Source organism: Pipistrellus hanaki (assembly GCF_964339955.1).
Source record: "Pipistrellus hanaki genome assembly, chromosome: 17".
In the NCBI taxonomy this organism is placed as follows: Eukaryota; Metazoa; Chordata; class Mammalia; order Chiroptera; family Vespertilionidae; genus Pipistrellus; species Pipistrellus hanaki.
In genome coordinates this window covers 32,610,192-32,623,183 of record NC_140519.1, presented here as the reverse complement: position 1 = coordinate 32,623,183, position 12,992 = coordinate 32,610,192, and the positions used below count along the sequence as shown (strand labels likewise).

General features: G+C 35.1%; 1 protein-coding gene across 2 annotated transcripts in view; it reads right to left on the bottom strand.

Annotated features, from left to right (window-relative positions):
* CSMD3 (CUB and Sushi multiple domains 3) overlaps nucleotides 1–12,992 on the bottom strand; it is a 771,720-nt gene that overhangs the window by 380,685 nt on the left and 378,043 nt on the right. For both annotated transcript variants that reach the window (XM_084864313.1, XM_084864314.1), the window contains one exon: nucleotides 10,390–10,502. In XM_084864313.1, the coding sequence (XP_084720439.1) occupies nucleotides 10,390–10,502 (113 nt within the window). The remainder of the gene's footprint in view (nucleotides 1–10,389; nucleotides 10,503–12,992) is intronic.

The following is a 12,992-nucleotide window of genomic DNA, read 5'->3' as shown; positions in this document are numbered from 1 at the left end:
TGTCTGCAGTGTTTTTCTATGATAACATCTTTTAAAAATAAAGAAATATATATGATTTTGAAAGCATTAAACTATAATATAAACATTGATATTCTTTTTTTTTCTATGTTGAAAGAATTAAATAATAAAGAGATGACAGTCATGGTTCATTGATTTATAAGTGACAATAATTGAACTTGCTGTGGCTTAAAAAAGGAAAAGTTTACAGTCCCACACAGTTGGAAAACCAAGGTACAGTGTTCCCTGCAGGCATTTCAGAATCTCAATTATGTCCACAATACTGTTTTCATTCTTTCCATCTGTTGGTGATCCCTTGTCTCTCTTGGCAAGATATTGACATAAGGTAACAAAAGTTGACCTAGTTTAGCACCAAGTTAAATGACCCTTAGGGTTTACAACCTCAGAAAACATTTCTTTCACCCAGAATCTATATCAATTGGCCCACATCTTGGACTGATAACTGTACCAAAGGAAATTTTCATTAGTTCAGCCAAACCTATAGAGCTGTACAGATTTAGAAGAGATAAGGTTCATCAAAGCCTAGAGTAATTCAGTTACTAGAAGTGAGAGGAAGGGTTGCTGAGCAGCCAGAAAAGCAGATACAGGCAAAGAGGGAAAAATTTAGTCCTTGGAATTAATCTATATATATAAAGCCAGCAACCAGAACTCCTTAAGGACTGGAACAACCAGTCACTATGACTCCCACTATGGCCAGTGAACTGGCCTGATCAGGATGAGGTGGGCCTGCTCAGTCAACCTCCTGCGGCCCCTCTACCAAGCCGGCCCCACCCCTAATCAGCCTCTCCCACCCAGATCTAGGGTGGGGCAGCTGGCCAAATGCCTGGGCCTGGGCCTGCCCTGCCCTCAATCAGCCTGCTCCACCTGGATCAGCCCAAAGCCCTTCTCCCCAGCCTGCCCAGGCACTGATTGTCTCCAGATCCCAGTAGTGGGTGGGGCCGGCTGCCCAACCTCCTGCAGCCCCTATTCCCAGTCATCCCTGCCCCAGATGGGCCTCCACCACCCAGATCAGCTCACAGCCCCTCCCCCCAGCCAGCTCCACCCCAGTTAGCCTCCCCACTTCAATCAGAGACAGGGCTGGCCAGCCAACCTCCCATGGCCCCTCCCCAAGCTGTTGGTCCCCTACTGGCCGCCTAACCCAATTGGGGCCCACCAGCCAATCACCCTTGGCCCAACTTCCCAGCCAGCCCAGCCCTAATTGGACCTTGATTGGGGTGGGCCAGCAGGCCAATCTCCCACCATCTCCTCCTCCCAACAGGCCCAGTCCTAATCCTCCCCAATTGGGGTAAGGCCAGCCAGAGCCCTCCTTGCACAAATTTGTGCACTGGGCCTCTAGTATATACTATAAATAGAGCTACCTGGAAAGATATCATCATTATTATTTAGAAAATGTTTTTTCTTTAAAAACAAAATACATATGACATAGCAACATGTTTGAAAAGTAGTATCTATAACCTAGAAATTTTTGAAACAAAATATAAATGACCAACATTAATCTAAGAAAAGATTTGAAAGGACATAGCCATAGGATAAACATTTAAATTAGCTAAGCATTTACATTTAAGTAAAAATGACCAAATTATTTTGTAGTTACGTTCTCTTACTCTCAAGGACATGTAACTTTTTTGCTTTTATATCATTCAGGCTTTTCTATGTCGTTCAGACATTGACAAGCTTCCTTAGCCATTCTTAGAAACTTCAAAAATTCACTAACCCAACTTTGACAAAATGAACATAAAAAGAAACTATATTTCTGGGTGAAAAAGATGAAGGGATTAAGAAGTGCAAATTGCACGTACATATGACACACTCTGGTAATTTAAAAATAAATGTTGACTTGCACACGCGTGACACATATAAAGTTCCTGCTGGAACCAATTGCACATAATGGCAGGATGTATCTGAAGACCAACTATTGACACAACGTGTCTCTGAAGCTGAAAGAAAGCAGCATTGTCAACAGGGTATGCCTGAAGACCAACTTACTGGCACAAAGGATTGCAACCTAACATAAGCCAAGCTGAAGTATTAAGAGGATCTATGGAAGGAGAGGTTGTTCTGATTCCAAGAACTGATTTGTCCCCGTCTGACGCTAGCCTCCTATTTAAATTAATTCGAAGACAGTTTTCCATGATGCCAGCAATTACAATGACTATTAATAAATCCCAAGGACGAACTCTAGATAAAGTAGGAATATTCCTAACTGAATCCATTTTCGGACATGGTCAGTTATATGTTGCTTTTTCTCTTTCGTGTTTGAGGAAGTGTGTGACTTAAAGTTGTAAATGTTTCATCACTAGGGAAATTAGTCAAGCACACTGAAAGTGTTTTACTCTTAATATGGTATAGAGGGAGATATTAGAATAAGTTTAATCAATTTATCAGTCATTGTGCTTATCAATGTTGTTTTTGTATCATGTTTTTGTCGTTTTTATATTATGATTTTGCTTTATATGTCTTTGTTGTTGTTATATATTGTTGTTGCTTATTTATTAATCAATTATCAACAATTGTTTTGTATTTTAATATTTTCTATTTTAATTTTATAATACTATGTTATATATAGTATTTTGACATGTAATTTTTTAACAGTAATGTCACTACCGCATGAATCTTCTAATTAATTTCCATTCCATGTGGAATCTACGCACTTGTCCACTAGTCTATATATATATATATATATATATATATATATATATATATATATATATATATATATATATATATAAAGGCTAAGTGACTGATTGTCCATCTGTCAAACCGTCATACTGACCAACCAACTAGCCAGTACATATGACATGCACCAGCAATCCTATGAATAAAAGTCTATGTGGTCATCACGTCTCAACGAGAGATCTCCAGGAGGCTTCATGCACAGGGGATGCACATGGTTGGGTGGGGTTGTGACCCTATGCAGGTGGGCAGGGGCTTGATGCTGCATGTGCCCTGCAGAGGCGGGTCTCTTGGCTCCACATGGTGGGGAGGCTCCAGTCTACCTCTTTGGGGCAATCCATTGAGGAGCCCTGGATGGGTGGTGGGGCAAACCTCTTTGGGATGATCAATCACAGGGCTCCTGCACTATGAGCGGTCACAGGCCAGGCTGGGGGACCCTTGCCCTCACCAAGTGTATGAATTTCATGCACCATGCCTCTAGTTTAAAAAAAAAATCAACCTTTGACTCACACATGCACACAGAGCTCTTACTGGTGCACAAATCCATGCACCGGGCCACTCGTTTAACTATATGCAAAAAAAATTATAATCACATTATTAGTAAATTGTATCCAAAAATATGTTAAAATATTTACTATCGGTTTCAAGAAGGTTTTATTGCAATAATGGAAGTTTGTCTCAGCATTAGAAATCAATGAGCAGAGTTAAAGAAGTGACACAGTTAATTATATGACTGTGCCAATGAATGCAAAATATGTTTGATTCAACAGCCATTCCTAATAAAAAGTCAAAATAAGATAGGTCCGAGAAGAAAATCCCTAGACTTGATAAAGACTCTTTTCCACATATCTGAGTCAAATATCACGTTAAATGTTGAAATAATAAAGTTATGAGCATCAAAAGAAGAACCAGACAGAACTGCCAGCTTCCATCATTACAGTTTAGCAGGGTTATTAGTTCTACAATAATCTACTTCTGCAATCGATATTTGGCAACAGTGATGTTACAACTTTGTCAGTAAAGATAAATATGCTAAGGAAGGTGGAAAAAAGGATGCCTCTGTGTCTCAGATGCCAATGTTAAGAAACCATCCCAAATCTCCAGACATGCCATGTGAAAATAATAAAGTTTTTATTACAACACCATTATTTGTGTTTTCTGTAATTTGATGATTAATGCCTTTTCAATTATCACAATTCCCAATTATAAAATAATTGAAAGTACTAAAAGCATTAAATATATGACCAAATACTACACAGGCATGAAAAAATCATCTTTATAATAGAGATATAATATTATAATAGTCCTTTATAACGAGTTATAAATGGAAATATAAAATAAATATTGTTAGAATATATCAAAAATTAGAAAAATACTTAGGAATAAAGCTATCATGTATGATAAAGAAGCTGTATTGAAAATAAATAACATTTAAATTTAAGAAGACTAGCCAAAACTGGTTTGGCTCAGTGGATAGAGCGTCGGCCAGCGGACTAAAAGGTCCCGGGTTCGATTCCGGTCAAGGGCATGTACCTTGGTTGCGGGCACATCCCCAGTAGGGGGTGTGCAAGAGGCAGCTGATCAATGTTTCTCTCTCATCAGTGTTTCTAACTCTCTATTCCTCTCTTCCTCTCTGTAAAAAAATCAATAAAACATATTAAAAAAAATAATAATAAATAAATAAATAAATTTAAAAAGACTAAAGGAAATTTGAAGAGAAAACATTACATAAGAATATCAATATTATCCATAGTGATATATAAAATTAATGCAATTCTAATGAAAATTACAAATAGTTTTTATATTATTCAACAATGTTATTTCAAACAGGTGGAAATTAAGTGTAAAGGATTGTCATGAAAATTTTGAGACTGAAGAATAGTATTAGCTTTATCCACAAGATATTTTAAAAAATAAAACCTCAAAACTAGTAAAATTGTAACAGTATAGTTTGGGCAGCAAAAACAAAAGCAGCTACATGAATGCCAATTTATATGAAAACTTTTACTATTATAAATGTAAGAATGCAATTCTGTGGAAAAAATGATGACTGATTTAATAATGTTACTAGCAAAATTTTCTTTAAAACATCCATCCAGTCCACATATATAAATTCCAGATATATAAAAGTTTGAAGTATAAAAAATATTGCAACCTTGATTAACGCTTTAAAGGATGCACCACTCATAGATAAGTCCAGATTTCATAAATAAAAGGAATTTGATATTTGATTAGAACAAAAACTTGGTATAAAGAATTACTTTATAGACTCAAAATAGACTAGAAGAAAAGATTTGCAATGCATGAGTCAAAGTTAAGGGTTAACACTTCTTTTCTGCCAAAAGTACCTACAATTTGATAAGAGTAAAAAGGACAACCCAAGAGTAGACTATTATATTATGTATCAGAATAGACTAGGTTATGCTGGAATAACAAATTAACCCTGAAATCCTAGAGGTTTTGAAAGGAATTTTAGAGACAGGACAGGGAGGGAAAAGAGGGGTCCATGGGAGAAGAATGCATACGTGATGGGAAGGAGATAGCTCCAAGATGCCAGAATGCTTATCTTACTTTCATGAAGGATAGAGAAACGTTACAAGAAGAAGGCATACATCCACAGAGGATAGAGGACTGTTTCAAGATAAGAGGGAGGAAAAGGGGGAAGCACCAGGTGGGCTTTGACCATTGAAACTCTGCAGAATGACCAATTAGGAAAGCACAGGGGTCATATATTAAGGAAGAATCCAATTAGAAAGGTAATGAAGAGACAAGGAGCTACCAGCATATATAAACCAGCCACAACGAGATTCAGAACAGATTGAGATTTACATTTTTTTCCAATTTAAGAGGTGGGGGAGACCCTCTTCCCAGTGGATGTCTATATATGCTTCCAACAAACTTCAACATTTTCATTTAAAATCTTTTAGTCCCCAAATTTATTCTTCAAACTTCGTGGATCAAGAACCTACAGGGAAAGTCGGCTTGCCCAACCCCACATTACAGTTTAACAAAACAAAGGTTTGTTTCTGGTTCATGCTGCTTATACTCTATGTTGAGAAAATGGGGTGGAGGTAAGGACCTCTGTTCTCTATGGAGACACAGGCCAAAGGAAGCAACACCCTCTGTCACTGTATCCCCTGGAAGAGAAGGCCTCAGTGTTTCCTTTGAAAGAGAACATCAATAACTTCATACATGGGCTTAGAAGTCCCTCCAACCACTTCGAATTAAGTTTTAGTAGTCACATGACCACCAAACTTTTAGAGGACATGAAAGTGTAATTCTCTCTGTTCACTCAGAATGAGAGAAAAATCATATATTGTAAAAATTAATGATGACTTCCAAAAAGCATGAAGCTGAAAAATGTCAAACATGATAAAATCCAGATGATAGTAAGTCTATGAAAAGATTATCAAAAACCTTATAAAATTGAATTTATTGGGGTGACAAAGCAAAGAAAAAAGAAAGACTCATATCCCTAAATTCTAGTAAAGGAAAGGTATTCTGAGTTTCCTTTAAAATATAAAAATAAGTGATTCCAAATATTTAAGAAAAATAATCATTTTTCATGAAAATGTCACATTTCACAAATTTAGGTGATCCCATAAAGCAGATGGCTATGTGCTTTAATGGAGAAGTTTTAATATTTAAATACTAAATAAATTTAACTTCAAGCAAAGATTTATGGAAATAATATAATGTTTCTAAAAGGCAACAGTCTAAAAACATAGAACTTAGAGTCATCCGTAATTTGCCGCATACTAGCCATATGATCTTGAACAAATTAGGTAACTTGCTTTGCCTCAGCCACTTCATCCATTGAACAGGGAAAATATTATTACTTGCCTGGTAGGTTTGTTGTAGTTAATTAAATGAGATGAAACAAGCTAACAATTGTACATAATTACTCAATAAGTGCTTGCTATTAATACCATTGTTGAAAATGTATACTATTAGACAACTGGGAATTAATCAAAACATGTTAGTTTTCAAAAAAGAGATATTATCACTTTCATAGCTCCATAAAGGCTAGAGATTTTTCTTTATATGCCTCTGCTAAATATTCCTAAAGAATATTAACTGAACATGTTGAAATAAATATGTAGACATCTGAAATCAAGTGTTGTGTGTAGCTGATGAGACACTAGAGCTCTAATCTTTTTCTACTTTGAGTTTCTAACAGAATTGTTTTTGGCTGCAATGAACACAGAGATACATGTATCTTTGTGCATAAATGTTTTCAAGTATTTTGGGGGGTATATTACCAGAAGAAAGGGTGCTAAGTGATATGATAATTGGATCCTTAATTTTTGAGGAAACTCCATACTGTTTCATTCAGTATTATTCATAGTGTTCAAGATATAGGAAAAAAAACAAAGTGTCCTTCAATAAATGAACAGATAGAGAAGATGTGGTACACAGTACAATGAGATATTACTCAGCCAGAAGAAACGATGAAATATTACCATTTGAGACATCATGATGGATCTTGAAAATATTATGCTAACTGAAATAAGCCAGGTAGAAAAAGTCAAGAACTCTATGATTTCACTCATATGTGTGACATAAACTGAAAGCAACAAGTGAACAAACAAGAAAAGCAAATTAAAACTCAGACACAGTAACAGTATGGTGGTTATTAGACAGAAGGGGTGTGATAGGGGAGTAAAGGGTAAATGGAGGCCAATATATGGTGCAGAGATTTGACTTTTGGTGGGAACCTTATGCAATATACAGATGATGTATCAAAGTTGTACACTTGAAACCTATATAATTTTATTAACAATATTACCCCAATAAATTTAATTTTCAAAAATACACTGTCTTAGGTAATTAGCAAAGCATAATTTAAGAATTAAAATATATTGTGAAAAACAACATATAAATTTCATAATTTAGTCACTGCATTTAGTTTTTTTAATTTAGAAGAGAATATATACATACGCGCATAAACACACACACACACACACACATATATATATTGCAATATATGTTTAATTTATAGGAGAGCTACATCTAATGCTATATTATGCAAAATCTATAGGTGACTATATATGTGTGTGTGTGTGTGTGTGTGTGTGTGTATATATATATATATATATATATATATATATATATATATATAATGTGGAAAGCTATTTTAGCAAGTGTTCCATTTAAAACCAACACACTATTTAACAGGGAGCATGATAATTGTGAAAATTATTTTTAGTAGGAGAGGTTGCTGAAGCTATCTGCATATCAAAACTTGAAACTTCTTAAAATGAACCCCACTTCAACTTTGAGCTGAGGTTTTAAAATTATGGAGAATGTAAAATTAAGATTTTTCAGTGTAAAAAAATCATGATAAATTAATTTTTGAAGACATATTTTACCCTATGTTACATCATGTTATACAGGTCAAATAATTTGTCCAGCTTTATTGAACAATCACTAATCACCTGCGATGACAAATCAGGGAGTTACTTTTGGAAAAAATAGAGATGAATATGATATACATGAAAAGGTTTTAAAACACAGAAGTGTTCTTTTGTGATGGGTAGAGTTAAGGAAAGCTGCAGAGAAGAAAATATATTTGAACTTTATCTTCAAGGATGAGTAGTAATGTGATGGTGAATTAAAATTAGAATAGGGGTTCAGGTAGAATTTACTGAATATCCAGACAGCAGGTGTAAAACAACTTGCTGAGTTCAGAGAATTATGGATAATTTGATAAAAATGGATTGTAGGAAAAAAGAAAAAAACAGGAAGAAGGGAGCTAGAAGATGAGATCTATGAAGGTTTTGTTTTTAACTCTAGACAATGGAAAGTTATGGAAACACAGTAATAGGATTCCCTCTCTGCTGCTGGGAGATCACCGTTAGTGATGTGGTGGTTAGATTGAGGAGAACAGATTGAAGGGAGGGATAATAAGGGCATTATTCACTAAGAATCTTCAGGGTTATTTCAAATATCTCATCTTTGTGGATATTTGTGTATGAATACTTAGGTGCTTTTTTCTGTATCTGTATTATGATCTTGCTGAGATAGATCATATTTGGATGTTCCTTCTATATTCAACAACTCATTCTGTGGCTGACACAGAGCAGATCCTTAGGAAATATTTCCTGAATTATTCTTGCTGACAACGGAGCAGAAAGAAAGCAAAGCAACACTGATTTTTGTACTTTGAACTCTTGAACTGCAGTGGAGGGAAGAGCTTTGTAAACACCGAGAATGCGCTTCTGCTGCTCCAACCTGGTCATGAGCTTAATAACCGTGCTCCTTGCGGAAGCACTGTCAGTGATTAATGTCGTTTCTAAGGTTTAAATGAACGTAGGTTTTCCTTCACAGGGTGAGGAAAAGAATAAAACCAAGAGGAATATAATGATCCCAGGTTCAATGAGTCACTTAGAGGAGGGAAAAGAGAAATCATGTAGGTATTTTCAACATGAGCTGACCATTCTTTAAATTTTGTAATATTGTTTTATTCACTGGGGACAGATGTAGATTTTTTAAATGGAAGAAACATAGTATATTTTAAAGTATAATCAGGGTAACCTTTTTACTTTTAAATTGGCATTTATACAGATTTCATGAACTATTCAAATTAATATAGAACCGATTTAGTCAAAAGTTAAAAACACAGAATGCCTGTGTCCTGTCTCCCTGACCACATCATGCATTCATTTCCCTGTGTCTGGATACAAAGGCAAGGCAAGCCAAGGCCGAAAAAGGAAACTCTGATTAAAAATCATTGTTATTCAAGTAAGAGACTTTTGTACAGCCACTGTTTAATTGATAAGCTAAAGAATAATAATTGGTACCACAATAGAAATAATAAATTCAAGTGACAATGCTCTTTTATATGTTTTCATATTCTAAAACACGGATTTTAACTGAATTTGTTAACATTTATATATTTCTTCAGTTAGAATTCCAAATTGGCATTTCTAATATGTACTAGGTTGTGTGCATATATGTCCACTGTTTCTAACTTTAACCAAGGTTCACCATGTGTCAAAGATATTCATGATTTCAAAATGCTTGCACCTTATCTCTTATAGGTGGAAGTAGAACAAAATTTTTGTTATACACATGTAATTAATATATATCACTACCAACATTGGTAAGGGCAGTAGCAATTTCACACATTTGTGGTCTATCAGCTACACAGAAGTTGATAATCTCAACACTAAAACCATATATTTGATCTAAGAGAACCACTAATAAATTTTTAAAAGTATTCCCAACTTTTTAAGCCCTTTACTTGGTACCTAAGTATTTAATAATTTGTGTGTGTGTGTGTGTGTGTGTGTGTGTGTGTGTGTATAATGTATATATATGTGTGAATATATATATATTATATATATAATTAAATTCATATAATATATACATAGCCAGGCAAACTGTGTGACATGTATAAAAATACACAGTCTATTTTGGGAAGGGCTAAGAGTCCAAAGTGATTAAGGCATAGGGATAGTATAGTGGACTAGGGGAGACATGATGTATGCAAAACAGACACAATTTTTAAAAAATCATGTAAAGGAAGGTGAAATAAACATTTGTAGGTGACTTTAAAAGAAAAGCATTTTTAAAATTATATTCTTGCTTGTGTTCTGGGAAACTTACTTTGTAGACGCAATTAAACTAGAATTTAAAAGTATTCTCGGGTGGTATTAAAATAACATATTTCCCATAGTAGCAATTCTCCATTACCTTTGTAGTTAACCTTGAATCCAACAGATCCAACACTTTCATCTGTTTGAAGGTGCAGCCACATTTGGCTGCTCATGCTCACTATTAAGTCTGGCACAAAGCTTCCAGTAAGACTAAAAAGAGATGGGCAAAGAAGGGAGAAATGGGTTATTATAAAACACCTTCTGCAGGCAAATTATGAGAAAGACATGTTTTCAATGCATTCTTTGCTAGAAAAAAGCACCTGCCTGATAAACTTACAGCACTATGCAGTGATGTTACAGAACAAACACAATTTAGTGATCAAGGTCTGTTGTAAACAAGTACCATTTTATGTGTTTAAATAAGTTAGATCTTTCATATTCATGAGGCAACATACTAAATTTTATACCTTCCGAGAACTGTATACTTCTATAAAAGTCTTAAAGCTTAAAATAAACACACCAGGGATGCACTTCACTTTAACCTTTCAAGTTTCACAGAACTCTGTTCTAAAGAAATATTGTAAAAATATTTAATCACTGAGCAAAACAATAAAATGTCAAGGACTATAATATAACCCTTTGCCATACCAATGTTAGGCTAGATGTTTCCTGTATGTTTTGATGCAAATATTTCTATTTAAAAATATATTGCTAATTTCATATGGCATCACTAAATCTAAGTATTACTATCATTCAGTAACGATCAATTTTATAACCCTCTCAAGGAAACTTACTTCGTGTTTCTTTATCATTCATAATTGTTGCAGTCACATATTTGAAACAAAGCCAAATGTCATATAAAGGGGACAGAATTACTAAGTAAATGAAGTCTTGGGGGGGAAACAGCTATCAAGAATAGGAAGAGGGGAAAAATGGACTCACTGCTGAGTCAAATATCCATAGTGATTGGAAATTCCAAATCACACATTAAATATACAGTGTTTTCTTTTCAAAAGAAGAAATTACTCTAGGGGTCTCCCTCTTTCATTGCTATAAACAGAGAATTGCTGGAAAATTACATGGAGACTTCACATAAAGTTACCCTTCATCATGGAAAGGGTGCCTGCCCTAAGCAGGAAGCTCTTGGATAGAGGCTATACTGCAATGAGACCAGGAGAGGGCAGCATGGAGGAACATATCCTTGAAGTGACTGACCATTGCAGAACATGCTAGCCATCAAGACTGTAAAATATCATCAGTGGACTGACTGCATGAGCAATATAACTGCATCCCCAGTGTCCAATGTCCCAGAATTTATGGGAATATATCACAAAGAAACCAGTTAAATATCATGATTTAATTATGGACTTATCCAAGATAGTGAGGAAAACTTAATAGTATGATAGAAAGATCCTATAAGATACCACAAAGTATTAGATTATATTTAATTTTACTCGCCAAGCAAATTTAAAATAAGCACACACGTATATCCCCTTCGTAATATATAGGTGTAACTGTAAGTACACACACACACACACACACACAAACACACACACAGAAACACACTATCATTTGAAAACATCTTGCAATTAAACATTGTGATGTGAACTTTTAATTTGCAAATAGGTGAGTTAATAAGTACTAGTCTTTTGAACTTTGTAGAACAATAGGTTTATGTGCAAGAGTGAGGATTCAAGGTAGAGACATGACAGAAAGTAAAATAAATCCATTATGAAATGGGCATGAGAGCTTAAGACTGTATGATGTACATTAGATACACTATATCAAATATTCCAACGATCCTTTTCACACAAAATAAACCTCTAGCATGGTAATTTTGTCAGTTCATAAAGAACAGTTAAACCTATAGTCAACTTATTCCCTGACTAACTTGTTCTCCTATTGGCCACGATTCTAGTTCACACCTCATTTTTGGTATAAAGGTAAGAAGAAATATAAAAGGTAATAATTTCCCTGACACTGCAAGGGAAAGACAAATCCCTCTTTTGTTTATCAATTTCTTTAGAAAATTTGAAATTATCAATGATATCTGTTTCTTTCAAATGGGCAGACATCTTTTAAGCTAAATAAGCCTCTTGTCAATTTTCATGTCATGAATGTTTTTCTTGGAAGCTGTGGAGCCACCTCTGAAAAGTGACCATCCAGGACAATATCACCCTGTCTTCCTGTTTCTCTCAGGACTTGCGAGGGCTTTAGGAGGGTCTCAATTTAAGCAAATTAATTATGGGAATTTATTGGATGGATAACATTTTAAGAGGAAAGTTAAAAGTGCTTTGAATAGCCAGTAGGAAAGAATGAGAAGAATGGGAGAGGCAATGTGAGAATAGAAGGTACCTTCTCTTTCATAAAAACATTTTCTTCCTTTCTTTGTTATTTCTACTCCCTCTGTTCCCCCTACATCTCCTTATCCTTTCTTGTTTCAAGAAGATCCTGGGAAAAGGAAAGTGATGAGTTTTGAGATATACGGTTCCATTCGTTAATGGATTTCCCTTCTACGAAGGCTGAGGCCACAACTTCTTTAGCTGGTAACGGGTTACCTGCCTTGATGGAGGATACAGGCTTGCACTCCTCATTTCTCAGCCCTGAGCTCACTCTGTTTCAGTACAGATTCTATTTCGAGGAGTCTCTTATCATCTATACATCATGGGTCTAGGAAGGCAGAAATTACAAAGGGATATG